Here is a 27737-nt window from a genome sequence, read left to right on the forward strand (position 1 = left end):
AAAAAAGTGGTAGGACTGAAGATAACAAAATACAAAAGAATGAAAGGGTCTGTAGTAATGTGAGGTAGTGAAAGAAGCAAGTGCAGGTTCCTCAAGGCCGCCAAGACAGTCACCAGACTCTAGAGACTCAAAAGGAAGATGTTTACATAGGTATGATTCATTCAACTGATTTGAGCTCAGAAGAGATATCTTGGGAACAGAGAATAGAGAAGAATTTGAGAAAGGAGAAGCAGATGGAAGGATGAAACCCAGCCCGCAGATGTCTTGGAAGGGGAAGGTTAGAACAAATAATTAAAGAAAAGAGAAGGTCAGGTGGAGTAGCTAGACTGTAACATGAACAGCTGTAGGATCTCAGGAACAGGTTGCACTAAGCCATAAAGCAGCTGTAGAGAGACGTTTACCTTCTCATGCATTAGGGAAGCTTGAGGACTGGTAATAGATACATTTGTTGAAAGCACATGGGGCTTTTTCATACATTAGCTCTGTTTCATCTAGATATTCATGATAATATGATACATATTGACTCCTGGAACAGTTTAATGGTGGTGTGGTCCACTTCCCTCACTAGTGAATAATGTGCATCCTCCAACAGCATAAGACAGAGGGATTTATTATCCATTATAGTGGACAGTTAACACAATGCTTCTCTGTAATGCATTTTCAAACATTTTGGGAACCTGGAGAGCAGTACATTAAACATTACAAAAGAGAGAAGGATGCAGAAGAAAAATGCAAATTATATAGGTGATAAAGGGGGAAGAGTTCCTGCTGAATACAAGAAAGCAGGTTTCTAACCTGGCAAGAGGTGCAAGTGAGATCCTAGATCATGACAGATGATCTATAATAGGAAGAATGGGCTCCATGCTAGAGGAGTGAATATCCCACAATGCATTTTGCTGCCCAGACTGCAAAGTAACAACAGGTGGGGAGATTTCTGTGCACTACTGTTCCTCTCAGCTACTTTAAGTATATTGTTGGCACTTTGAATAGATGTTAACAGCGATGTACATTCTGTTTTCTCTTTACAGCTGAATGGTTTGTTAATCAACCTGCCCTACAGCGTTGACGACGGCACGCTTTCAATTTAAAAGCAAGGATATCAATGCTACGTGCAAACCAGCTTTGGTCTCCTCATCACATTTGACTGGAAGTCCCACGTTTCAGTAAGAATCCCAAGCACATACGCGGGTGCTGTGTGTGGTCTCTGTGGTGACTTCAACGGAGACAGACGCAAGGAGCTGACCATGAAGAACAATATCTTAACAACAGATGCAACCATCTTTGGGAAGAGCTGGAAGGTCAGGGATGTCCCCGGCTGCTCTGAAGGCAGCAACGTAGATTGTCCTGATCTGCTGTTGGTGGAGTACGAGCAGAAAGTGAAGAGAAAAGATTGCTTTGTCCTGGTGGATATGAGTGGCCCATTCCGAGAGTGCCATCCTGTCATTGACCCACAGGGTGCTTTCCAAGACTGTGTGTATGACGCTTGCTTCTACAAAGGGCGCCAGGATATTATGTGCCAGGTCATCGCTAGCTATGCTGCGGCTTGCCAGGATGCTGGGATTAAAGTGTACGCTTGGAGGTCTGCCACGTTCTGCAGTGAGTATATTCAAAATATACAGAAAGATAGTTAGCATAGCCTTTCAAAGGTATAGGGTTACAATCAATGGCAATGACAGTACAGAAAGCGACATTTCCTCAGATAAAATGGTCCCCAGCAGAATCCTAAATTCTCGAATTTCAGGGCAATTCATATTTTTAGGATGTCTCCTATGTCCTTCACATTTCTGCAAAACACGATCAGACATTACAGCTTGATGTCTTAACACTGTCAGCTTAAAATAAATAATCCTTTGTATTTGCCACGTGGAGGATGGCAGTGGTTACAGCTTACTCTAAATTGAATCTCTTTTTCTAACAGTCTATGAATCATTAACTGAGGATGCTATCTCAGGAGATGCAAAAAGAACAACTGATGCAGAGAACGCTGAACAATGTCAAAACTTCATCCCAGTACAGAGATCTGGGCCTAAATCCATTGTTTTTTGCTCCCCCTGCCATTCCAGTTTAAACACAGCCATACACAAATCAGTCTTGACCTGCTCCCAATGGTAACAGTCCAGCCCGAAACTGCCAGGCCAGGTCCTCCCTGAACCAGAAACAAACATCCGATGACCAGTTTTGGGATATCACCCCTTATCAGCCAGGCTAGCTTGACTCCAGTGGCATGGAGAGCATGGGACCCACGTCTGGGCATACCCGTCCCACTCGGGGTGATGAGTGAAAAAGAACAGAATGTTGAAAAATGTCAAAAGATTCACCCCTGTACAGACAGATATCTGGGGCTAAAACCATCGTTTTTTGGCTCCCCCTGCCATTCCAGTTTAAACCAAGCCATATGCAAATCAGTCTTGACCCTGCTCCCCCTTGGAACAGTCCAGTCCAAACTGCCAGGCCAGGTCCTCCCTGGACCAGAAACAAACATTCTGGGAGCGATTTTGGGGATGACCGCTCATCAGCCAGGGTAGCTTGACTTCAGTGGCATGAAGAGTACGAGACCCACGTCTTGGCATACCGGTCCCCCTCAGGGTGACAAATGCAGAGATGCAGGAGATGGCCAGACATAATGTTTCTAAGGGGTTTCGTATAAATGTTGACGATAAGATACAGGGGCTCAGGTGTATGAGGAATCGTTGGTGAGAAGAGAGAGAAAACTGAGAAATAAAGAACAGGGGACAAATTATGTTAATGGAGGTTAATGGGACAGTTAAGAGGCAGGGCAAAATTCTAGAACTGCGAAGGGAAGAATGAAATGGGAGAAATGTTGCAATCATTTACTGGATGAGTAAATTAAAAATAGTAATTCAAAAGGAAATATAAACTGTAGTAAAGGAAAGAAGCAAATGTATAGAAGAGGAAGATACTTCCTGTTTTTTAAATGGAGCCCCTGGATGCCATGGTGTGATATGGCAACCATCAGGAGTCAAAATATGCCACATTCTTTTTTTCATGTAAGATAATTAGACAGAGAAAAGCATGTTATTGTCTTTTGGCTTCTTTTTTTGAATCACTAGCATCTTACCCAGAACGTTCAAAGTTACAATCAATGAAACATCTGTCTTCTTTTGAATATCCACACTCTTCTGAGTCACACTGCAGATCCACACACATAAATACAACAAGACAATCTTTGCTAATGGGTTCTCTGCTCTCTCTTAATTTTAGGTCCTGTCTGTGGTGAGAACAGCCACTACGAGGTGTGTCCTAGTGGCTGCCCCACCACCTGCTCCAGCTTCACTCGCTCAGTGGAATGCAATGCAAACTGCAAGGAAGGCTGTGTGTGTGACGATAGTTTTGTACTCAGCGGTGGCCAGTGTGTTCCCCCCTCCCAGTGTGGATGTGAATACAACGGTATCTACTACAAGTCTGGAGAGGTCTTCTACCCCGATGGCCAGTGTTCCAATCGGTGCACCTGTGAGGCAGGTGGAAGTGTGGAATGCAAAGGATTTTCTTGCAGTGCCAATGAGGAGTGTAAGATAATCAATGGCATCCAGAAGTGTCAGCCCATTGGCTCTGCTCAGTGCTCGGCAGCTGGCGATCTTCATTATCGAAGCTTTGATGGTCTGGCGTTCGACTTCCAAGGCACCTGCACATACATCCTCTCAAGAACCACTGCCCTCAAAAACAACTTGGTCCCCTTCGAAATCAGCGTTGAGAATGACAAGTATGGAAACACCAAAGTGGCAGTGACGAAGATGGTTGTGGTTGACGTCTATGGATACAACCTCATGCTCATGCAGAACAAGAAAGGCATCGTTAGGGTAAGCCAGGGTCATGATCCCATCACACTTTTTTGTTTACCTTTGCATAGTACTTGTACAATCTTATCTCAATCAGTCATTCATAAAATCATTGCAGGTTCTCAACGTGAACAATCCTTGCTCCTAGTATTGAACAACTACTCTTCTTAAGGGTGATTTTCGAAAAGAAGAAAAACAATAACATAACTACAAACTATTAATAAGAACTATGAACTCAGTGGTCACAAAAACCAACTATGGACACACACACAGCAGGAAGAGGGTTCTTATGCTATTAGCTAGACTGTGCTAGATGACGAAGCCACAAGTGATTGAATTTGTGCATCAAGGCAGACACACCATGACCTGATGGATATCTGGTGTATAGAGGTCTCATGTTTATGTGAACTTTGGCAGAAATCCCCAGTATTGCACCTACAAGGGTAAGCATGTTTCTGTAAGAATCCTGGCATTACTCTGGTAGCTTGGCACAGGTAGCGGGCTTCCCTCAGAGAAAATGCATATGTTGTATTTCACTCCACCAAAAATAAGCATTAAAGCTAACAAATCAGGTCAAAGCACCAAACCAATTTAGTAATAATGTATGAAATATAATGATTACAACAACATCAAAATGACAACATTTGCTTAAGGTACAGGAACAGTAAAATGTCCACAAGGACCAATAGGAAACCTGAGAATTAAAAGTGAATGTTATCCTATGGATAAAGGGGACCAGGTCTCGGGCACCTTTTCAGGCTCACCATGAGGGAGCGAGGGTTGGGTGAAGACTATTGGTTCGCCTTGGTCAATAGCTTTAATTTTAAACTTAGGGCCTGACTTTGAGTAAAGAAGGGGCCCTGCTGTCCGTCAGGGGGCTCTACCGGACTACCTCCCACTATATATTGAGCTCGCCCCTGGCCCTGTAAAGATCTCTCTGCCTTCAAAGGAGTCACCACCTTGGAGGTTCCTGTGGAGTCACTGAAAGTTAGCTGAGCGGCCACCATATCATACACCCACTATGGCCACTTTTCTGTTGCCTTCCTCTTCACCATTAGAGAAGGGTGTTAGTAAGTATGTCTCTGGGGAGACCTTGTTGAAATGTCATTCTTTAACATGCATGAGATAACACAAAGCCAGCACTGTCTTTGGGTGGTCTCACAACGTCATCTCTGCCTATCTGCGAAGTATAGGGTTCAGCAGCCTGGCAATAAATCCTCTTAATCACGCTCCCTATTCTTCCTGATGGCCTTACTACAGCATTGTGCCCTATTGTCTCTGGCACAGTGATAATTGTGGGGGAATTTTCTGCCTCATCCTATTCTTTGTGGTTAGAGAAAAATCTAATTAAAAGTCACTGCAGGAAGCTTTACGCGGCAAACTGGTTCTGACGCAGGTTTATTGAGGAGCAAAGTTTAACAATGTCTCCAAAACTGCTTCTAACATTTGTACTTAAAATCTAAGGTTGCCAATGAGTTAGATTTAAATATCAGAAGAATGGGTCCCAGCTCGTGCTACACAATCGGCTGTTTAGATGGGGTCTTAAACACCGAACAGGCTTTTCCAATGTACAGCTGACACACACCTAAGTAGTAAAGGGGTATATTTACAAGCCCCTTGCGCCACTTTTGCGTCACTTTTCCCATGTTAAAAATGACGCAAAAGTGGCGCAAGGGGCTTGTAAATCTGCCCCAAAATCTATTTGACGTCTCTGTTACCACTGACATTTACAAGCAAACCTACACTTCATGAGGTCATTAAGATCATTATGCAGTACGGCCTCGTACACCTCAAGGTCCCCTTACAACTGACTTATTTAATTATATAGTTAACCCTACAAATTTAAAATCAGGCTGGTATGCATTCTAACCCTGAAGCTTTGTTTGCAGTGTTAGAGGGCTCCAATAAAGCCAATTTTCCATGTTTGTAATCCACTATGTGGTTGGCATAGGGATAATGGATTTTTGACTGCAACCACAGACCGCAAACTTTTACATCAGTGACTTTAAATAAAAGGCAATCATACTACACATCTTCCACAACTGACTGCTAATTTGAAGGGCTATGGGATTGCTTAAAAGCCTCTCTCTGCCATGAGGTCCAAAAGCTGGTATCAAATTTGGTGCCTGAAATAAAAAATGTCAGATTTCTCTAAATTGCAATCAAAATTCTCATGCTGATCATATCCTCCTGTTGTCACACTCAGGAATTTGTAGGTGTTCAATCTGGGTTATTAGAGGATAGTTTGACCTCATATATAACACAAACTCCTATGGCAAGTGAAAGAGTCCAGGTACCTCAGGTCTGGTAGTAAAATGCTCCTGGTGTAAGTGCTTTTGATGTCTCGGAGTTCTGCTGGCTGTTAGTCAAGATGAGAAACGAAACACTGATCTCAAATGTAGTAATAGCAAACAAAACTAATAACGTGGCCTGCTTTCTATTTTTTGTTAGGTTGATGGAATCAATAGCAACCTCCCTCTGACACTCAATGATGGAAATATTCGAGTCTATCAGCAAGGAATGCAAATCATTGTGAAAACTAACTTTGGCCTAGTGGTCAGCTATGACTTGGTTTACAATGTTAAAGTCACTGTCCCTGGCAACTACAAAGGTCAACTCGAAGGCTTGTGCGGTAATTATAACGGGGACACGAAAGATGAGTTCATGCTGCCCTCCAAGACTCTGGCTTCAGATGCCACCAAGTTTGGCACCGGATGGAGAGTCAATATTGCAGGTGTCAGCTGCAATGAAGGCTGTGGCGGAAGTGGCAATGCCTGCCCTGTCTGTTCGGATGCAAAAAAGAACGTCTTCAAGCAGGACAACTACTGCGGCTTCTTGAAGCAATCCAGTGGTCCTCTAAGCGCCTGCTACGCCACCATCAACCCAGATGTATACTATAGCAATTGCATGTTTGACCTGTGTGCAGGCAATGGCGACGAGAATATTCTGTGCCAAAACATCCAAAGTTATGTGGCTGCATGCCAGGCTGCCGGTATCACCATCCAGCCCTGGAGAAACGATTCCTTCTGCCGTAAGTTCAACTACCCTAAGATGTCAACACTTCTGATCTGCCAAATCTTAAACCCCTCTCTGTTAACAATCTGTTGTTTCTAAAATATGTTTGCAACCCACTTGGTATAAATGTTTTCTGCTCTTAACAGACTTCCTGCTTGGTATTCTGCCTTTTTAAGTTTTTTTCTAGGTTTTTTATCTGACTCCTGCTACATTTCAGTTTCAATTCTTGCACTCTATCAAATTCATTCTTTCCAGTGTTTTTTTGCACCGTACCTCTTTTCCCAGCTAAGGCTCTTTCTATAATGCATGGCTAATACTTTCTCACATTCTCCAATAGCGTTTCTTCACTCTCTTTCTCTCCATAGCTGACTTTTCTGACTCTTATTTTATCACTTTCTCACTTTCCAATCTCACTTTCCAATATTTTTTTCTCTACATTTTTTCTTTACTTTCTCCATGTCAAACTCTGTCTTTACTCTATGTTTACGCCTCTTTCTCTCTATTGCCTTTCTGCCTTTCTCTTGCTTGCTTTCTCTCCATCCTTCTCACTCAACCAACGACTGTTACTATCATGACTCTCCTTCAATATTTACCCTCTCTCCCAAGCTCTCTGCCCTCTAAATGCCTCTCCTCCACTCTCTCTCATATTTGGTCTTTCTTATTTCTCTTGCTTCCTACATTTTCCTCACCGTGAGTGCCTGCTATTTCACTAAACAATTAAACTTTTGGTATCCATTTCCTCACCATATAACTTATTTTCTATCTCAGTTTTTCCTCGTACCCCATTTCTTTGTCTCTGTGTTCCCGCAGAGGGACCAAATTTCCTCGTCTCATTTCCTAGTTCTGATTAATGGAATCCTCTGCTTTCTGCGAGAAATGCTATACATAAGAGAATGCACCAACATATTCATCTACCATACTGCCCTCATTGAGAAATGAAAACTGCTAGTGAATTCTCCTCCAAATATGGTATTTTCTCCAAAAATCAGAGGATTTTCCATTACCTCCCAACTCTAAATCAGGCCTTTTTTTCCAGATCCTCCCACCACTTAGCGGATTTTCATGCCTCTGTTTCCTTATCATACAACTCAATTGTTTTGCCTTCAATTTCCATCATATAGTTCACTTTTTTATACCTGTTCTCCACCTCATTACCCAATGCTTGGACTCCATTCTTCTGCCATATTGCCGGTTTCCATGCATCTAATCCCTCGCCACATAACACATTTCTTTGTCCTGATTTTTAGTTTGCTGGTAATGAAGCATCCTCCAATTTCTGGAGCAAGTGTTAAATTACCTGGTACAACTTTCTCCACCACTTCATCCATAAAGTGTGGAATGTTCAATTACCACCTACATTTAATTATTGCTGCTTGTTTCGATTCTCCCACCACCTAGGGCATTTGTCTCCATTCCCCACCATATTATGTTTTGTTTCTAGTCCTCAACCATATAGACAATTTATTCATTTCCTTTCCCCCATTTAACGACTTTTAACCTGTTATTCCTCCACACAGCTCACTTCACTATTCCCTGAGAGACAAAGACATGAGTTGTTCCCCAGACTCTAATGAAATCTAGAGATTTACAGGTGGATGATGCATCTGACTGGCCAATAGACTACGGCAGGTTGAATCATGTTAGAGACTTTTAACTTCCAACTCTCCCCTAGTGAGGGGTCTTTGTTTCCATAGATGCCAGCCAAGCTCTGGTACACAAAGTCGGCCAGTACCTAACCTTTTAAAGTCACCCAGTTAGTCAAAATCCCTGCTTCTTATTGGCTGGCATTCTTCCTCAATGTCTCGCCAAGACACTAATGCTTGTCAGATATCCATGCATTATGAGTGTTGCCTGATTTCTTGTTCCAGCTTTACGTTGTCCATCAAACAGCCACTATGCAATGTGTGCGGACATCTGTTCCACATCTTGTGCCGGAATCACAGACATGGCTAAGTGCCCAACAACTTGTGCGGAGGGCTGCGAATGCAATGATGGATTTTTCTTCGATGGCAAGGGATGTGTCTCCATGGTCAACTGCGGCTGCTTCGAGAATGGGAAATACTACAATGTACGTTGATTTGCTACTCCATAGACCTGCTATCCTTGTTAAAAATGTGTGTGAGGATAATTGAGAGCAATGTAACATTTTCTACTGCCATTTTACAGCCTGATGAAACGGTTGTATCTGCGGACTGCAAGCAAGCCTGCACTTGCCTCTCCATCGGTGGTGTTTTCTGTGAAGATTTCAACTGCGCCAGTGATGAGAAGTGCTTTATCAAAGATGGTATTGCAGGATGTGTCAACAAAGGTGAATACACGTCTTGTGTTCTTAGTGTGTTGTATTCATGTGATCTCTCTTGAGCTAGCTGTTTGTAATTCTTCAGTGTCTGACACTTGATGTCTTGCTCTGTATGAGAAATCCAGTTAGGGATGGTAGCTACGTGCTATCAGAATATACTGAGCCCCATTTAGTCTATCACGACTGGACTGGGAGCCAAAAGCAGTCCTGACAGATTTTATCAGACCAGCTCCATACTGGATATAGTGAGTGAGTGCTGCGAGTGACCCTGACCTTTGAAAGAGAGTTTTGGGGGGGTTCTCCCCCAAAGAATATTTTGAGAAAAAATTGCAAACATGATGTGATTTACAGCACTTTTTTCATTATAGAACTTTGTCCAGTCATTGGATGGATGGAGACTGGAGACACGGCTGCTTGGCTAAGTGAATGGATAGTCGGATAGTTGGGAGTGGGTGGATGAACTAATTCAAGAATGAATGACAAATAGTACAGACTTTTAGCTTCATGGAGCAAATTACCTTGATGCACCGACCAAGTGTGGGAGTTGGAAACAGTGGTCTCTGATTGGCTGAGACAATGATCCAACCAGGCCAAATCCACCACACCATCAAGGGCAGGTGATTAAACTCGCTGTATAACCTGTGCTCACCCTTGGGTAGCTTGGCAATGAGCAGTCAGGCTTATCACTGAGGCAATGTGTAAAGCATTGACAGTTAAAAATAGTTTGCATTCGATACACGTATCTAATAAACGCAATATAAACATCATGTACTTATGGGCATAAATCACACTTGGAAATATTACTATCCATACTAGGCCTACTCGTGTTGTGATGATATCAAGAATATGCACACTGGGGACAATTTCTAACCCTAACTCTCACACACACAGTACACAGCACCCTTACGTAGTGCAACAAGCTATACACCCCAGGCTCACCCTAACAATCCTTATAATTCAATCCCACACAGTTATATGGGCCATCTTAGGTCAAATTGACATCAAAAACATATACATTCCGTAAATTAGACCACTTTTCAGCAACATCGTGGGCCGGAGTCACGAAGGTAAAAGCCAGTGTCAAATGTAAAATGCTTTTGGTATGAAATCAATGCATAAAACCACACCGCCAGCCAATCTTGTGAAACACCAGCAGCACACTTAAGTTAGTAAAGTACTTTATTGCATGATTTGTTAAAAACCCTTGCAAACACTGCAGATAAAAAATGTTAAAATGTTTAAATTCTGATTAAAAAAAAAAAAAATGATTCCGGTAGATAAAAGCGTCCGACAACCCAATTTATAAAACTCTCTTACGGGTGCATTGTCCATATATTCTATACTGCTAATCACTTAAAGAAAGAAAAAGAAAAAAAAAACTCTAGTCCTTGTTTAAAATAGCGTATGAGTCCAACAGCTATTACGGTAAGCAGGGGGTCTGAGTCACAGGTTTGGGTAGCGTTGAACAGTTGCCCTCCGCCACTTTTTTTGCAGCATGGTCCATGTACCTAACCAGTGCACAATTTAAGATGGTGTTCCAGGGATCAAAACAAGCCAACACTGCGCCTCTACCCGATCTGACCTCCATGTCGATCCATCCCCTTCGTAGAAGAGCCCTTCTTTCCTTCAGGAGGTTATGACACAGACACAGCACATGCAGTAGATCTTCTCTGTGTTGGCCACAAAGTTGGCATACTTCCAGGGTGAAGTCTCTTTTCCATTTGGGCAGATGGCAGATCAATGGAATCACCCCCATTCTCAATTTTAAAAAGCGGAGCTTGGTGCGTGCGCTGAAAGTGAGGGTTAAATAACTCTGAGGTTTAAGCTGTGCATAGGTGCTGAGAGACATCCAACCATGACTTCTAGCTGAGAGGCTAGCCCTGTCTTCAACTGAGGAAAGCCTTTTCGCGCTGAGTTTGCTAGCCTCTTGAATTCATTTTGGCTTACGTGTAAGTCCAAGAGCTCACTCAGGCCGAGGATGCTGAGCCCACTGGACAAATAGCGGTATGCCGCTGGCTATCGTTTTGTATTCAGATGTGCCCATAGGTGGTGAGCCAGGCTGGCCTCCTTTGACATGTGCTCATAGGTGGTGAGCCATGCTGGCCTCCTTTGACATGTGCTCATAGGTGGTGAGCCATGCTGGCCTCCTTTGACACCCTCAGCTTGTGACAGCTCATTAAAAAAGTCATCCTTCGGCCCATTGACTGTTTGCAGATGCCGAATTCCAGCCTGATTTGTGCCGGAGAGGTATGGAACGGTAGCTGGAAGGTCGTCCTGAAAATTTTTGCGACTATTTTGTCTAGTTGGCCGCAGTCTAGACCTTTTAGCACCACACTTCCATACGTTAGAGTTGGAATCACTTCTGCCTGGGCTGCCTGAAGAGTTGGAGCGGCGGCACACACACCATCACTCCCACACACACACACACACACTCACTCACTCCGCATCCACTATGCGGTGCCACTGATACAAGCCAGTCTGTATGGAATGTTCTTACACTCACACAGTCAGCACCCATATGCGGTGCACTGATACTCAGCAGGTCAATTGATAACACTCTGCAGACCACGTGGCCCAAACCTCACTCTGCCCTACTGTTCACCCCAATTGACCTAAGACCCCAGATGGAAGATCTCCAGGTCCCATTTGCTCTGGGTTCTTACAAACAGGTGAAGAAAGTAACCAGTTTTAATTAAGAGTTAGACGTAAACAACGGGGGTTTAGCCACCACTCAGGAAGTCACCCAGAGGTCTCAAAACACAAAGGTGTCATGCAATCTCAGAATTGTGCAACATATAAAAATGAAACTCAAGTCAACTTCTTTTGCTCTGCAAAGAAAAAGCACTTAATGGACAAAAATAAAAGCTATATAAAAAATAAGTGTATGCACAGTTTCAGTGGGAATTACAAACTGGAACACATCCTACAGCGGCCTCACAGAAACACCAGGGATGCAAATCGTCTCCTTAGAGATCACAAGGGGACAACTAACAGCAAACACCTTGTCTGTTCCCTTTATCTACAAGGGTATGTCCCACAAGACAACTTGGGAGACTGTGGGCCCTAACCTAGAAAACCAGCAAGGCTATTAACATCAACACTTGTCTTTGCAAAAGGAAAAATAATCGCCTTACAGATTTTGCCAAGTATTTACAAAGACATACTGCATTTGACAAGGCATTTCTTAATTATGAAGCATGCAACGTGGTGCAAGAGTGACGCAAATTAATAATGTGGGCGTTCTCAGATTTACCAGAAGTGGCATACCTGGGAATGCACAAAAAACCCATGCCTCCCCAGGTGAGGCATAGCAAGCAAAAACATCTTTATTTCTCCTTGTTTTTTCATCTTTCTTTGTGTGCTGCAAAATGCAGCACACATAGAAAGCAGAAAATGCTTCAGGGATTTCTTTTTTAGTAGAAAGGTACCCTTTCCTGCACAAAAAACAATCCAACAAGCAAGGGAGGCACCCTTGCACCTTTGTGCAAGGGTGCCTGCGTTGGCGCTAGGCAGCCAAAATGGCGCCAGCGCAGAGAAAAAGGCAGAAATATATCGGATTGACTTAAATACTTAGCATTTCTGCCCTTTCCCTGTCACACAGTGAAGTACAGCACAGCAAGATGACTTGCTGCACTGCACTGCAAGTCTTGGCCATAAATGTGGCCCTAGCATCTGCAATACATGGGCCTCACGTGTAGGCTGTGGGAAAGGAAGCACAGATAGACAAGTACTGTGCCCTGAGCCAGCACCCGGAGCAGACAGCCACATATGCAGGTCAGATCTAAATTTCCCTTTGTTTTCAAGGTATATGACGGCTCAAAGAGGAGTCCTGTGAAAGGGAAACGAGACAGGGAGTCAGACGGTTCCCCAGGAAGAAGCGAGTAAAAGGACCTTAAATGAACATAGTAGGGGCCATAATTAACGACACCACTGCTCTTTCCTTGAACTTGCGTTGTCTGGCCATGCACATTGATGAATTAGTCAGTCTGCTGTATTGTTCAGTGCGCTACCCGAGAGCAAGTGCTCTTGTTACCTACTTTCACTGAATGAGTGATCAGATTAACTACATTAGCAGTGCACTTGTTAGGTTGAGCCTTCAGTCAGCAGTAGCTATTTAGCCTACAGCTCTTCACAGGTCATGAATTTAAATTCTTATATATCATGGTAAAAATGTAACTATAAGTCCTAGAATGCAAAGTGTTGTAGTCTAATAACCAGGAATGGTAGACATTTTATACACAATATTCTGCCCCTTGGCTGCCACACTAATGGTGTGCACCGATGGAAGGCCCCAGGAGCACAGCCAGTAGGACTTGGAGAATGAAAAAATGAAGGAAAGCACATTGCTTGCGTCAACATGAAGGGGGAAGTAGCAGAATGCAAAGAGGCCTAAACTGAGGGAGCCCTTAAGGGCATTTTAACGGCATGCAGAATAAGCAAGATCCTGAAGGCAAGGTGGCAAGTGAGGGAGCGCTGCAGTAGAAGGGGAGTCTCAAGGTATGTGAAGGAAGACAGTTGCTTCAGAAGTTTGAAAGGAAGTGAAATGGAGAGTGGAACGTCCTTTGCAGTCAGGACACCACATTCACCATGAAATTCATCCACTCGGGAGCTCCAAATGACCCATGCCCGCACCACATCTTCAACCTCGGAAACCAAAGGATTGGCCAGGAACTCACCATCCTACTCCACACCTCTATCACCACTGCAACATTTACCGAGGCCTGGAAACATGCCAAAGTCAGACCACTACTCAAAAAAACCTCAACCGACCCCAGCAAACTCAAAAAACACTGGCCAATCGCCCTGGTCCCTTTCTCAGCAAAGGTACAGGGAAAGATCATCAACAATAAACTCCTGACACACCTGGAGCAGAACCAGCTACTCAACGCCTCCCAATCCAGCTTCTGCAGCAATCACAGCACCAAAACCGTCCTGATCACACCCATTGACAACATCCAAACCCGCCTCAACTGAGGTGAAACAGCAACTTTGATCATCTTCGACCTCTCGGCAGACTTCAACATGGTATCCCACCACACACTGATCGAAAGACTCCATCACATCATCACCAAGAGGACAAGCTTAAATGGATCATCTCCTTCCTCACCGGAAAAACCCAGAGGATCCACTTCCCACATTTCACCTCTGATCACCTGCGATGTCCCCCAGGGCTCATCCCTCAGCCCGACGCTCTTTAAGCATCTATGACCCTGCTGGCCAACATCGTCAGATCTCATGGTCTCAAAATAATTCCCTACGCAGACGACACCCAACTCATCCTCTCACTCACCGATGACCCCACCTCCACCTGAAGCAACTTCCCCAGATGGATGGCAAACGTCACTGACTGGATGAAAAACAACTGCCTGCAGCTGGATACAGACAAGACGGAAGTACAGCTGTTTGGCAACAGCAGCAACACATGAAATTACTTCTGGTGGCCATCAGACCTAGGACCTGCCCCCTCTCCCTCAAATAACGTCCAAAACCTTGGAATAATCATTGACAACCAGATCACCATGAAATCACAAATCAACACCATCTCCTCCGTCTGCTTCCTCACTCTCTGCATTCTACATAAGATCTTTAAGTTGCTACCCGTACACACAAGATGCACCATGACACAAGCTCTCATTACTAGTCGACTGAACTATGGCAATGCCCTCTATAGAGAAATCTTCACACACCTTATACAGAGACGTCAGACCATACAGATCGCCGCAAACAGACTCATCTTCAGGCTTCCCCAATAAACTCACATCACATCCCACCTCAGGAAACTCCACTGGCTCCCCATACAAAAGAGAAGCCAATTCAAGCTGCTGACCCACACACACAAGGCTCTACACAACCTAGGACCCGCCTACATTAACCACCGCCAGAACTTCCACCAACCATCGAGAAGACTATGCCCCGCCTCCCTTTCACTTGCCAATACTTCCATCATCTACAGAAGCAGAAGTGTAGTACACTCCTTCTCCCACATCGCAGCAAAGACCTGGAACAGCCTCCCCATGCACCTTTGGACAATCACCTTACTTCTGGAATTCCGAATGGCCCTCAAGACCTAGCTGTTCGAATAAGCCTCCCGCGCCTGCAATCCTGATTGATTGATTGATGGCAGTGAATCTTGGATGCTGGCAGAGACCTGCAGAAACTTCTAGTGGAAGAATCCTGCAGCCATGCAAGGCTACATCATGCACCATTACAGCTTTTCCAGTTGGGCTGTATTACTGCTGTGGCAATTTCTGCTTCTGTTAGGGACAGTGCCTCTGCTTGGGGGTCATGGTTTATACGAATGGGGATAATCTGTCTACTGGTGCATCATGATTAGTTTGCCATAAAGTGTCCCTCAAAGTCTACATGGAAACGTCACATATCAACAAATAGCACACATGGCAATGTCACACATAAGACTGAAAACTTGGCAGCTATGCAATTCTGTGAAAAAAGGAAAGAGAATCTACCCTCATAAATGCGTTATGCACACCGAATTTGAGCTTAGATATGCAAAAACAATTAAAAATTGGACCCCAGTGTTACAAATACTGAACTCCTTTCAATGGCCTCGGAAGCATGAGGTCCATTGTCAGCTCTGCCAGGATTTGAACTTTTACCAAAGGCAGTATCCAGGACTTAGGGTAACTGTTCCCGCCACAGGCTTTTTTGCTGCCTGCAGGTGTTAGAGATCTACTAATGCAACAGTGCAGATATGGGTTTGTTAGACCTGGCACCATTGGCGTGGGTCACCCTTCCATTTTTGTCTGTGCCTCAATGTGTTTTTGTGTTGGTGTTAGCTGCTCAGGGCACTGTGCCACTGCCATCCAGTGCCACAGTGCAAGTGCTCCCTATGGTAAAATGTATTATGTGAATTGACTTCCACGTTTGGCATATTTGGTTTACTGTCAGTCCCTTGTAGAGGGCACCAGGGGTGCCAAGGGCTTGTATATCCAAATGCTGCTAGTGGGCTTGCAGCACTGATTGTGCCACCCACCGAAGCAGTGGGGTAAAATGTGTCTAGGATCTGCCACTGCAGAACCTGCGCGCGGTCTGGTACCGTCGCGCTGACTGAGCAAGTGTCCCCACTTGCCAGTCCCTAAACTTTCCCTTAACTACATGTTAGTCACCCCTCTGGTAGGCCCAAGCGCAGGGTGCATTGTAGGCATAAGGTAGGACATGCCCTGATGTGTGTGGCATGTCTTAATAGTGAATTACAGCCATTTTCGTTTTTCACTATTGAAGGCTACCTGCTCTCCATAGGCCAGAATGGGCTGCTGGGATCGCTACACGCTGTGACCCCAGTGGACTCAGAGAGCATGGTAGAAAGTCATGTTTAGTATGCCTGAACTCGGGATAATAAAATACATCTTTTAGTAAAGGTTATTTTAATATCCTGGGTTTGCAAATGCTACTTTTAGAAAGTTAGCCTTTGCGTGCCTGACCATCTCAGTCCGCCTCTGCTGTGGGTGTGTGTTCTGCCTAGCAACAGTACAGGAGCAGGGCTGGGGGATTCCAGGAGACAGGTTGGCTGCCAGGTGGTGGGTAGAGAGATTACACCAGGATGGGTGGGAGGAGTCCACCTTGACCCTTGAATAGACCTGTGCTCTGCCACCACAAAGCCGGCTCCGCCCCCTGTGGAGCGGCTGATGTCTCTGCCCCGCTGCTGAAAGGAACAAGCCGAGTCACCACAACAGAGTGCTCCAAAACTGGACTGAGCCAGGCCCAGGCCCCCTGGCGCTAAAGAACAAAAGAATCACTGTATAAAAGTAGGAGCCTGGCTCCTAAGAAATCAGATCCAGATTGAACCACAAAGGAACTCTGCCCGACTAGAAGGACCTGGAAGAAGCTGAAGGAGGAGTAACTTTCCCTGACCTGAGGGATTGGCCTGCAGTAGGTGCCTTGCTGAGGAAGGAGAGGAAAAAGACTGAAAGAGACTTTTGCACTTTGTTCTTCAACTATCTCCAAGGGCTTGGAAGAAGAGCTTGCCCCCTGAGCTGAACCCCAGGACCAGTGGGTTCACCGTGTCTCCGCTCGTCTGAGAACTCGAGCCGTGTGCTTTCTCCCGCCGGAGTGCTCTGCGCACCTTGCCACCCCTCCTAGGGCCGTGACACCCAGAAGCCTGGCCGCTTCCCCTCGCCGAGAGCCCCGCTCTGCCTGAGTCGCTCTGGACCCATCGAGTCTGGCCGCCCCGCTTCCCTGTCACCTGCCTGCCACTGGAGTGTGCCTGGTGCCCTCTCGCCCTCCCGCCGGATTTCTAATTGGGAAGTGAAATCAAGCCTCGGACGGCCGCCCGTACGTCGTAACGTATCCGGCCGCCCCGCTTCACCTCCCAGCCTGAGTCTGACCGTGCCGCCCTCCGCAGTGACCTCCCGCACAGTCCGTGTCGGAGGCCCTGGGCCGCACCTGTCTACTGAGAGCCGCCCGCTGAATTCTTGATCCGGAGACCCGCGAGGTGCAGAACCTGCATCTCCCCCAAAGACTCGTCCAAGCACATCGCACGTTCCCAGGTACAGTGAACTCTCTATCGGACTCGGGGTCCGCAACGTTCTGATTTCCCCGTATCACTGTACCCCGGGTGCACCGCGCATCCTCGTGACTGGACCGACTCAACCGAGCCCTGTTAAGCGCTCGTGATCGAATAAGTTACCAAAGAAAAGAACAGTGCCTAATTATCATCTCGTGGCCTCCATTTCGCAACCGTTATTTATGGTCTTGTACATGCCTGCGTAACAAAGAATCTTTTATATAAAGCATCCGTATTTTTGATACAACTTACGCCTGGTGTCCATTTGTGGGGGATCGTTGTGGTTTACTGTGTGTGATCATAAATGCTTAACTGACTAGCGCCCTGAAGTTTAGCCCTGACTGCTCGCGCCACACTACCTATAGGGTGAGCAGGGGTTGTTCGGAAGGGGTAATTCTCTCGCCCTGAATAGAAGAAGGGACCGCTGCTTGTCACAAGTACCTACCTGTGCCAACCAGAGGTTCCCCATTCTAACATTGGTGGCAGCGGTGGGATTTCGAATTTGCATTTATGATTTACATACAGTGAATTATTGATCACCACATAGAGCAGACCTATAACGAAGCCACAGATTGATTGACAGTTGTTGCTAAAGAAGAATCTCCACTTTAAGAAACCATGCCTAGCTCAGTCAGTGGAGGCGGAGCGTCCTCTATATTCTCTGGAGTTGATGACATCGATTGGGAGCAAGAGGCACTGAGGAAGTGCACCAATGATGTCCTGAAAGGATATCTCTCCAAGTACAGAATTAAGCAAAGTGGACTAAGCACCAAGGATCAGTACGTAAAAGCGCTGAGAGCCTGGCACGAATCAAAGTTCCCAGAGAATGCACGGGAGGTGATACCCCCAGAAGGTGTTTATGAGCCTAGCAGAGGCCTGTCGCCAGAGGAGATGGCCGACAGGAGTGCTGCACGAGCACACGAGGTGGAGATGGCAAAACTGCAAATGGAGATGGAAAGGCAAAAACTGGCCATGGAGCATGAGGTAAAAATGAGGGAGTTGGATCTCAAGGCCAGGAGTTTAGACAACTCACCCTCTGGTGGCAGCAATTCAACAGAGTCAAGGGTGCACATTCCTAAAGATGTAGTCAAAGAATATTATAAACAGGATGATATTGGGCAGTGGCTCAGGGCCTATGAAGTAGCCATGTCCTCCCACCGGGCTCCTGAGAAAGATTGGGGAGCGGGGTTGTGGGGAAGGTTCCTGAGCGAAGGGCGGCACACACTGCTGGATCTCCCCTCTGAGGTCAAAACATCCTATCCACACATGAAGGAAGCTCTTATGACAAGGTATGGGTTAACTCCTGAATTGTACAGACAGAGATTTAGGGATTGCACCAAGAAACCGGGTACCACTTATGTAGAGTATGTGACTTTTTTTTGCAGAGCGCTGGATGGTTGGGTGAAGGGTAGCAAAGTGAATGATTACCAAGGGCTGTTTGATTTAATTGCATGGGAGCACTTGTCGGCTAATTGTTTTCCTGAGCTACGCCAGCACCTGATCGATAGCAAGCTGACTAACCCTAGGAAGCTTGCTGAGGAGGCGGACCGCTGGATCAGCACCAGGGTCCAAAAGGGTCCCGTGGGGGACCCCGCCAAGGGTGTTCAGGGTCCCCAGCAGAAGAGTGGGGGGGACAAGGGTAAACAGAGGGAGTTCTGCAGAGGGCCCCAAAGTAATTCCCAAGGGAACCAGGGGAAAGGTTCTCAGCCACCCCCACCCCCGAAGCAGACCGGGGCCCCGACAGGTAACCCTGTTCAAAGAGGGCCCCTCAGATGTTACAAATGTAACAACCTGGGGCACATTTCCGTGGATCCCAAGTGCCCCATGTATGGTAAACCAGCACCCTCTGGTGCTCCACCCCCCAAGCAGGTGAATAGTGTAGCCTTTGGGAGGGAGATAGATGTCCAAGGGGCGGGGGAACCCATACAGATGACCCTAGTCTCATTAGGAGACAGTGAGATGGTCGCTGAGGCCCAACTGCCCCCCAATACTCAAAAGTATGGGCAGTGGGTGACCATAAATGGCAAGAGGGTGGGGGCTCTTAGAGATACAGGAGCCAGTGTGACTGCTGTCAAGCAATACCTGGTGTCTCAAGAGCAGGTTGTTCCACACGCATTCTGCCGTGTTGTCAACGCTGACAACACAGAGAGTCAGTGTCCAATGGCTCAGGTTCCCTTTGAGTGGGGGGGGTCTCTGGTACTCTGCAAGTGGCTGTGAGAGAGGCCATGCCTGTTGATTGTCTCCTAGGCAACGATTTGGAGAGCTCCCCTTGGGAAAAGGTGGAGAAGACAACTCACCTGCAGATGGTGGGCTTACCTGATTGGGCGTGTGTGACCACCCGGTCAATGGCAGCCAGTAGGGGTGTTGAAGGAACCCTGGAGCCTGAGGGAGAGGCCCAGGAACCGGCCTTAGAGAGAGGGCGAGGGAGGCACGGGATACCGGCTCCTGAAGTTCCCACGGCCCAGGAGGAAGCAGACCTTGAGGGGGATGCCCTGGAGCCTACCGGGGAACAGATAGCCGAACTGGGGGACCTGCCTGAGCTGACCCATTGGCAGCAAGAAGGAGGCCCCACCAGGGAGGAATTCTGCAGGGAGCAAAAAGAGTGCCCCTCTCTAGAGGGTATGCGGCAGCAGGCTGCAGCCCAGGCCAATGGTGATCAGTCCGGAACTCACTTGATCTACTGAGAGAACGACCTCCTATACTCCGAGCCTAAGGTTGCTGAACCTGGGTCAGCCCGTGCGCTGGTGGTACCCCAGAAGTTCAGAGCCTTCCTACTGGGGCTGGCTCACGACGTACCATTAGCAGGACATTTGGGGCAGGACAAGACCTTTGAAAGGCTTGTCACCCACTTTATTTGGCCCCAAATGCGCAGGAGTTCTGACACTCACTGCAGGACATGCCAGACTTGCCAGGCAAGTGGCAAGAGTGGAAAGAAGCTGAGAGCTCCACTCCAACCTTTCCCTGTGGTCAGTTCCCCATTCCAGCGGGTGGGGATTGACATTGTGGGGCCACTGGACCCCAAGACAGCCATGGGCAACAGGTTTATCCTGGTCTTGGTGGACCATGCCACCCGGTACCCTGAAGCCATCCCTCTGAGGACAGTGACGGCCCCCGTGGTGGGACGGGCACTGATGGGAATTTTCTCACGAGTAGGATTCCCTCTAGAGGTGGTGTCTGACAGGGGGACCAACTTCATATCGAAATATATGAAGTCCCTTTGGCAAGAGTGTGGTGTGACCTACAAGTTCACCACCCCATACCATCCCCGAGGAAACGGGTTGGTTGAGCGCTTCAACCGAACCCTGAAGGGCATGATTATGGGTCTCGAGGAACCCATGAGGCGTAAGTGGGACGTCCTCTTACCATGCCTTCTCTTTGCGTACTGCGAGGTGCCACAAAAGTCTCTAGGGTTCAGTCCCTTTGAGCTTTTGTACGGCCACCCAGTACGAGGACCTCTTAGTCTGGTCAAGGAAGGCTGGGAGCAATCTCCCAGGAAACCTCCCCAGAATGTATACAGTTACATGCTGGCTTTCCGGAACCAGACTAGGCGTTTCAGGCAACTTGCTGAGGCAAACCTGGAAGCCAGCCAGGAGGAAATGAAGCGGTGGTACGACCAGAATACCCCTCTGGTTGAGCTTCAACCTGGCCAGAAGGTATGGGTCCTGGCCCCTGTGGAGCCTTGTGCACTCCAGGACAAGTGGACAGGACCCTTTGAGATTGTGGAGCGCAAGAGTTCTGTCACCTACTTGGTGAACTTGCGGTCTCCTAGGAACCCCTTAAGGGTCCTACATGTCAATCGGCTGAAGCCCCACTTGGAGAGGTCCGAAGTGGGCATGCTCTTGGCCACCGATGATGGGACGGAAGAGGAGTCCGAGCCTCTTCCCGACCTCTTGGTAGCCTCAGAGCGAGACGGGTCAGTGGATGGGGTTAACCTCTCACCCACCCTGACCCCTGAGCAACAGGGTGACTGCCGCCAGCTGCTGGGGCAGTTTCCTGACCTGTTCTCCCTGGTTCCTGGTATCACAAATTGGTGCGTCCATGATGTGGATACAGGAGACAGCTTACCTGTGAAGCACAAAGCCTACCGGGTAACTGACAGGGTCAGGGCCTGCATCAAAGAGGAGGTCTCAAAGATGCTTGCTCTCGGGGTGGTTGAGTCCTCCAGCAGTCCTTGGGCCAGCCCAGTGGTCTTGGTCCCAAAGGCTGCAGCACCGGGTGCCACGCCCGAACTCCGGTTCTGTGTGGACTACCGAGGACTCAACTCAGTCACGAAGACTGACGCGCACCCCATCCCCAGAGCTGATGAGCTCATCGATCGGTTAGGGGCTGCCCGGTACCTCAGCACGTTTGATTTAACGTCTGGGTACTGGCAGATCGCCTTGACTGATGGGGCCAAAGAGAGGTCCGCATTCTCTACACCAGATGGGCATTACCAGTTCCGGGTGATGCCCTTTGGGATGAAGAATGCCCCTGCCACCTTCCAGAGGTTGGTCAACCAGGTGTTGGCTGGGCTGACCGAGTTCAGCGCTGCATACCTGGATGACATCACAGTGTTCAGCGGCACATGGAAAGAACACCTGCAACATCTCTGGGAAGTGTTGATGGCGCTGCGCAAGGCAGGCCTCACGATCAAGGCAAGCAAGTGTCAGATCGGGCAGGGTTCAGTGGTGTACTTGGGACTCCAAGTGGGGAGCGGCCAGGTGGCGCCCCTCCAACCCAAAGTTGAAACCATCCTGGCTTGGGAGCCCCCAAAGACCCAGACGGAGGTGAGGGCCTTTTTAGGACTCACCGGGTACTACAGGAGGTTTGTCAAGGGGTATGGCAGCATCGTTGCCCCCTTGACAGAGCTGACTTCGAAGAAGCAGCCCAGAAAAGTGATATGGACTGACACCTGTCAGAAAGCCTTCGACACCCTGAAAACTGCCATGTGCACGGCGCCCGTGCTCTTGGCTCCTGACTTCTCCAAAGAGTTCCTGGTGCAGACGGATGCATCAGAGCATGGTGTAGGGGCTGTTCTCTCACAGATCACTGAGGAGGGCTTTGACCAACCGGTAGCCTTTATTAGCAGGAGGCTAATTCCCCGGGAACAAAGGTGGAGTGCGATAGAACGAGAAGCATTTGCTGTGGTCTGGGCGCTGAAGAAGCTAAGACCCTACTTGTTTGGGTCTCACTTCCGGGTTCAGACCGACCACAGGCCCCTCAGATGGTTGATGCAAATGAGGGGTGAGAACCCAAAACTGTTGAGGTGGTCCATCTCCCTACAGGGTACGGACTTTACGGTGGAGCATCGCCCTGGCGCAGATCACGCCAATGCTGACGGTCTGTCCAGGTTTTTCCGCCTTAGTGATGAAGAACTCCCTGGGGTAGGGTAGTTCTCCCCACTTTTCAGCTGGAGGGGACACGTGTTAGACCTGGCACCATTGGCGTGGGTCACCCTTCCATTTTTGTCTGTGCCTCAATGTGTTTTTGTGTTGGTGTTAGCTGCTCAGGGCACTGTGCCACTGCCATCCAGTGCCACAGTGCAAGTGCTCCCTATGGTAAAATGTATTATGTGAATTGACTTCCACGTTTGGCATATTTGGTTTACTGTCAGTCCCTTGTAGAGGGCAACAGGGGTGCCAAGGGCTTGTATATCCAAATGCTGCTAGTGGGCTTGCAGCACTGATTGTGCCACCCACCGAAGCAGCGGGGTAAAATGTGTCTAGGATCTGCCACTGCAGAACCTGCGCGCGGTCTGGTACCGTCGCGCTGACTGAGCTAGTGTCCCCGCTTGCCAGTCCCTAAACCTTCCCTTAACTACATGTTAGTCACCCCTCTGGTAGGCCCAAGCGCAGGGTGCATTGTAGGCATAAGGTAGGACATGCCCTGATGTGTGTGGCATGTCTTAATAGTGAATTACAGCCATTTTCGTTTTTCACTATTGAAGGCTACCTGCTCTCCATAGGCCAGAATGGGCTGCTGGGATCGCTACACGCTGTGACCCCAGTGGACTCAGAGAGCATGGTAGAAAGTCATGTTTAGTATGCCTGAACTCGGGATAATAAAATACATCTTTTAGTAAAGGTTATTTTAATATCCTGGGTTTGCAAATGCTACTTTTAGAAAGTTAGCCTTTGCGTGCCTGACCATCTCAGTCCGCCTCTGCTGTGGGTGTGTGTTCTGCCTAGCAACAGTACAGGAGCAGGGCTGGGGGATTCCAGGAGACAGGTTGGCTGCCAGGTGGTGGGTAGAGAGATTACACCAGGATGGGTGGGAGGAGTCCACCTTGACCCTTGAATAGACCTGTGCTCTGCCACCACAAAGCCGGCTCCGCCCCCTGTGGAGCGGCTAATGTCTCTGCCCCGCTGCTGAAAGGAACAAGCCGAGTCACCACAACAGAGTGCTCCAAAACTGGACTGAGCCAGGCCCAGGCCCCCTAGCGCTAAAGAACAAAATAATCACTGTATAAAAGTAGGAGCCTGGCTCCTAAGAAATCAGATCCAGATTGAACCACGAAGGAACTCTGCCCGACTAGAAGGACCTGGAAGAAGCTGAAGGAGGAGTAACTTTCCCTGACCTGAGGGATTGGCCTGCAGTAGGTGCCTTGCTGAGGAAGGAGAGGAAAAAGACTGAAAGAGACTTTTGCACTTTGTTCTTCAACTATCTCCAAGGGCTTGGAAGAAGAGCTTGCCCCCTGAGCTGAACCCCAGGACCAGTGGGTTCACCGTGTCTCCGCTCGTCTGAGAACTCGAGCCGTGTGCTTTCTCCCGCCGGAGTGCTCTGCGCACCTTGCCACCCCTCCTAGGGCCGTGACACCCAGAAGCTTGGCCGCTTCCCCTCGCCGAGAGCCCCGCTCTGCCTGAGTCGCTCTGGACCCATCGAGTCTGGCCGCCCCGCTTCCCTGTCACCTGCCTGCCACTGGAGTGTGCCTGGTGCCCTCTCGCCCTCCCGCCGGATTTCTAATTGGGAAGTGAAATCAAGCCTCGGGCGGCCGCCCGTACGTCGTAACGTATCCGGCCGCCCCGCTTCACCTCCCAGCCTGAGTCTGACCGCGCCGCCCTCCGCAGTGACCTCCCGCACAGTCCGTGTCGGAGGCCCTGGGCCGCACCTGTCTACCGAGAGCCGCCCGCTGAATTCTTGATCCGGAGACCCGCGAGGTGCAGAACCTGCATCTCCCCCGAAGACTCGTCCAAGCACATCGCACGTTCCCAGGTACAGTGAACTCTCTATCGGACTCGGGGTCCGCAACGTTCTGATTTCCCCGTATCACTGTACCCCGGGTGCACTGCGCATCCTCGTGACTGGACTGACTCAACCGAGCCCTGTGAAGCGCTCGTGATCGAATAAGTTACCAAAGAAAAGAACAGTGCCTAATTATCATCTCGTGGCCTCCATTTCGCAACCGTTATTTATGGTCTTGTACATGCCTGCGTAACAAAGAATCTTTTATATAAAGCATCCGTATTTTTGATACAACTTACGCCTGGTGTCCATTTGTGGGGGATCGTTGTGGTTTACTGTGTGTGATCATAAATGCTTAACTGACTAGCGCCCTGAAGTTTAGCCCTGACTGCTCGCGCCACACTACCTATAGGGTGAGCAGGGGTTGTTCGGAAGGGGTAATTCTCTCGCCCTGAATAGAAGAAGGGACCGCTGCTTGTCACAAGTACCTACCTGTGCCAACCAGAGGTTCCCCATTCTAACAGGGTTCATATATTATCCACTGTGACAAAATCATTTTAATTCAGGAAGATGTACCTCAAATAAATGTAGGGTTCAGGGTTTACAGAGCCAATTCAGCTTGTTCTGGAGCAGTCAAGAGGCAGACTGCCACGCAAAGCTCTGAAGTAAGTGAAAAAGGGAAGTCGGTTTGTGGGATCCCAGTGTCCAAAAGATGGAGGGCTTTGTCTTCTTTGACAGGAAAGGACTTTCCATCTCTCTAGAGCAACATTGGGAACACTGGGTTATATGATAGGATCGGCCTACCACTTACTAGCTACATATTACAAGGGACAGAGCAGTTTTGCTATGCTTCCACAAGGGTCATGCTTTGGGCGTTTTAAAATTGCTGCCTTCTCTGCAAACCAATCTCATGCATAAACATGAGTGGACAATCGCCTTCTCTGACCCAATTCCTCTTCTAGTGAATTTACGTCACAATGGGTTGCAGGGGAGATTGTAGCTTCGAAGATTTTGGAGCTAGGCACAGTACTGTGTCCAAGAATATTTGGGTGGATCCAGGGTGGTGCCTGCATTACCAAGCACAATGGTTAGAGTGATTTTCACCTTTTTATGCCCTACCTGTTTCCTGCACAGAGTTCAACATTGTTTTTATTGCGGCTTCAAAAGTGTTGTACCCTTGTTTACTTTATGAAGTTGAGATCCTTTTTTAACTTTACGGTGTTAAAGAAGTCATAGGATGTGTCTTTCGCAGTGTCTACCCAGGGTGCATTTGTTTTTTGAAATCCACCCACTTCACCTCACTAAGACGAGCAAAGTTTGCCTGATAAGCCAACCCTCTATTAAATCAACAAGAATAAGGGAGCGACACCCTGTAGATAAATAAAAAGGCAGGTTCACGTTTATATTCGAGCGTGTTATACCAAATGCCTTGAAACTAGAGCAGCATGTAGAAACCTATTATGCGATCGCAAGACTGCAATTTTGAGAAATCGCAGGGTTTGCAAATGTACAATGGCTTTTTTAATGTACTAAACCCATTTTGTGATTCTGGAACAGGTTATCGAATCACAAGATGGGTGTGGAAAGGCAGAACAAACTGCTGTTTCAAAGGAGCATGTTTAGGGCATCTCTTCTAAAAAGGTATTTGCTATGGTATGTTTGAATATTTTGCAAAATCTAGCTGCACAACATTGAAAGGTTACTAACTCCCAGGTAGGGGCAGTAACATAATTGCAAAATGGAAGAGGCCAGTTTGGGAACCCTTCTCCTTTATGAAAGTAAAAAACAAATGTAGGGAGTACAACAGTGGCCCCAGGGACCCATTACTCACTTTCAAACAAGCTTACAAAAAAATACATTTTCTTTTTAAATGCAGCAACGTTTCCTTTAAGGGAAATGTGTTGCGTTAAAAAAAAGTTTTGTTAATTTACTCCTGGAATGGAGAATAATCTGAGGATTTGGGATTACAGGTCCTAAATGTTTCCCCTTTCTACCAGGCCAAAAGCTGCCTTCATTTTACACCACCTTGAGAATTTGGTAAACAGGTCTACCGGCACCTTGTCGGAAGACCTGGAGCCCTCTTCAACTGGAGCAGTCAAGAGGCAGACTGCCACGCAAAGCTCTGAAGTAAGTGAAAAAGGGAAGTCGGTTTGTGGGATCCCAGTGTCCAAAAGATGGAGGGCTTTGTCTTCTTTGACAGGAAAGGACTTTCCATCTCTCTAGAGCAACATTGGGAACACTGGGTTATATGATAGGATCGGCCTACCACTTACTAGCTACATATTACAAGGGACAGAGCAGTTTTGCTATGCTTCCACAAGGGTCATGCTTTGGGCGTTTTAAAATTGCTGCCTTCTCTGCAAACCAATCTCATGCATAAACATGAGTGGACAATCGCCTTCTCTGACCCAATTCCTCTTCTAGTGAATTTACGTCACAATGGGTTGCAGGGGAGATTGTAGCTTCGAAGATTTTGGAGCTAGGCACAGTACTGTGTCCAAGAATATTTGGGTGGATCCAGGGTGGTGCCTGCATTACCAAGCACAATGGTTAGAGTGATTTTCACCTTTTTATGCCCTACCTGTTTCCTGCACAGAGTTCAACATTGTTTTTATTGCGGCTTCAAAAGTGTTGTACCCTTGTTTACTTTATGAAGTTGAGATCCTTTTTTAACTTTACGGTGTTAAAGAAGTCATAGGATGTGTCTTTCGCAGTGTCTACCCAGGGTGCATTTGTTTTTTGAAATCCACCCACTTCACCTCACTAAGACGAGCAAAGTTTGCCTGATAAGCCAACCCTCTATTAAATCAACAAGAATAAGGGAGCGACACCCTGTAGATAAATAAAAAGGCAGGTTCACGTTTATATTCGAGCGTGTTATACCAAATGCCTTGAAACTAGAGCAGCATGTAGAAACCTATTATGCGATCGCAAGACTGCA

At 47.4% G+C, this 27737-nt stretch overlaps 2 protein-coding genes across 2 annotated transcripts in view; both read left to right on the plus strand.

Annotated features, from left to right (window-relative positions):
• LOC146809162 (IgGFc-binding protein-like) overlaps positions 1 to 27737 on the plus strand; it is a 272114-nt gene that overhangs the window by 165576 nt on the left and 78801 nt on the right. The window contains exons 6-10 of the mRNA XM_085615956.1: positions 1029 to 1596; positions 3223 to 3818; positions 6249 to 6828; positions 8681 to 8880; positions 8979 to 9120. Of these exons, the coding sequence (XP_085472082.1) occupies positions 1029 to 1088 (60 nt within the window). The 3' untranslated portion in view covers positions 1089 to 1596; positions 3223 to 3818; positions 6249 to 6828; positions 8681 to 8880; positions 8979 to 9120. The remainder of the gene's footprint in view (positions 1 to 1028; positions 1597 to 3222; positions 3819 to 6248; positions 6829 to 8680; positions 8881 to 8978; positions 9121 to 27737) is intronic.
• Positions 2274 to 27737, plus strand: part of LOC146809163 (IgGFc-binding protein-like) — a 72900-nt gene continuing 47436 nt past the window's right edge. The window contains exons 1-5 of the mRNA XM_085614838.1: positions 2274 to 2322; positions 3223 to 3818; positions 6249 to 6828; positions 8681 to 8880; positions 8979 to 9120. Of these exons, the coding sequence (XP_085470964.1) occupies positions 2274 to 2322; positions 3223 to 3818; positions 6249 to 6828; positions 8681 to 8880; positions 8979 to 9120 (1567 nt within the window). The remainder of the gene's footprint in view (positions 2323 to 3222; positions 3819 to 6248; positions 6829 to 8680; positions 8881 to 8978; positions 9121 to 27737) is intronic.

The sequence above is a fragment of the Triturus cristatus genome, chromosome 7 (genome assembly GCF_964204655.1).
Source record: "Triturus cristatus chromosome 7, aTriCri1.1, whole genome shotgun sequence".
Lineage (NCBI taxonomy): Eukaryota > Metazoa > Chordata > Amphibia > Caudata > Salamandridae > Triturus > Triturus cristatus.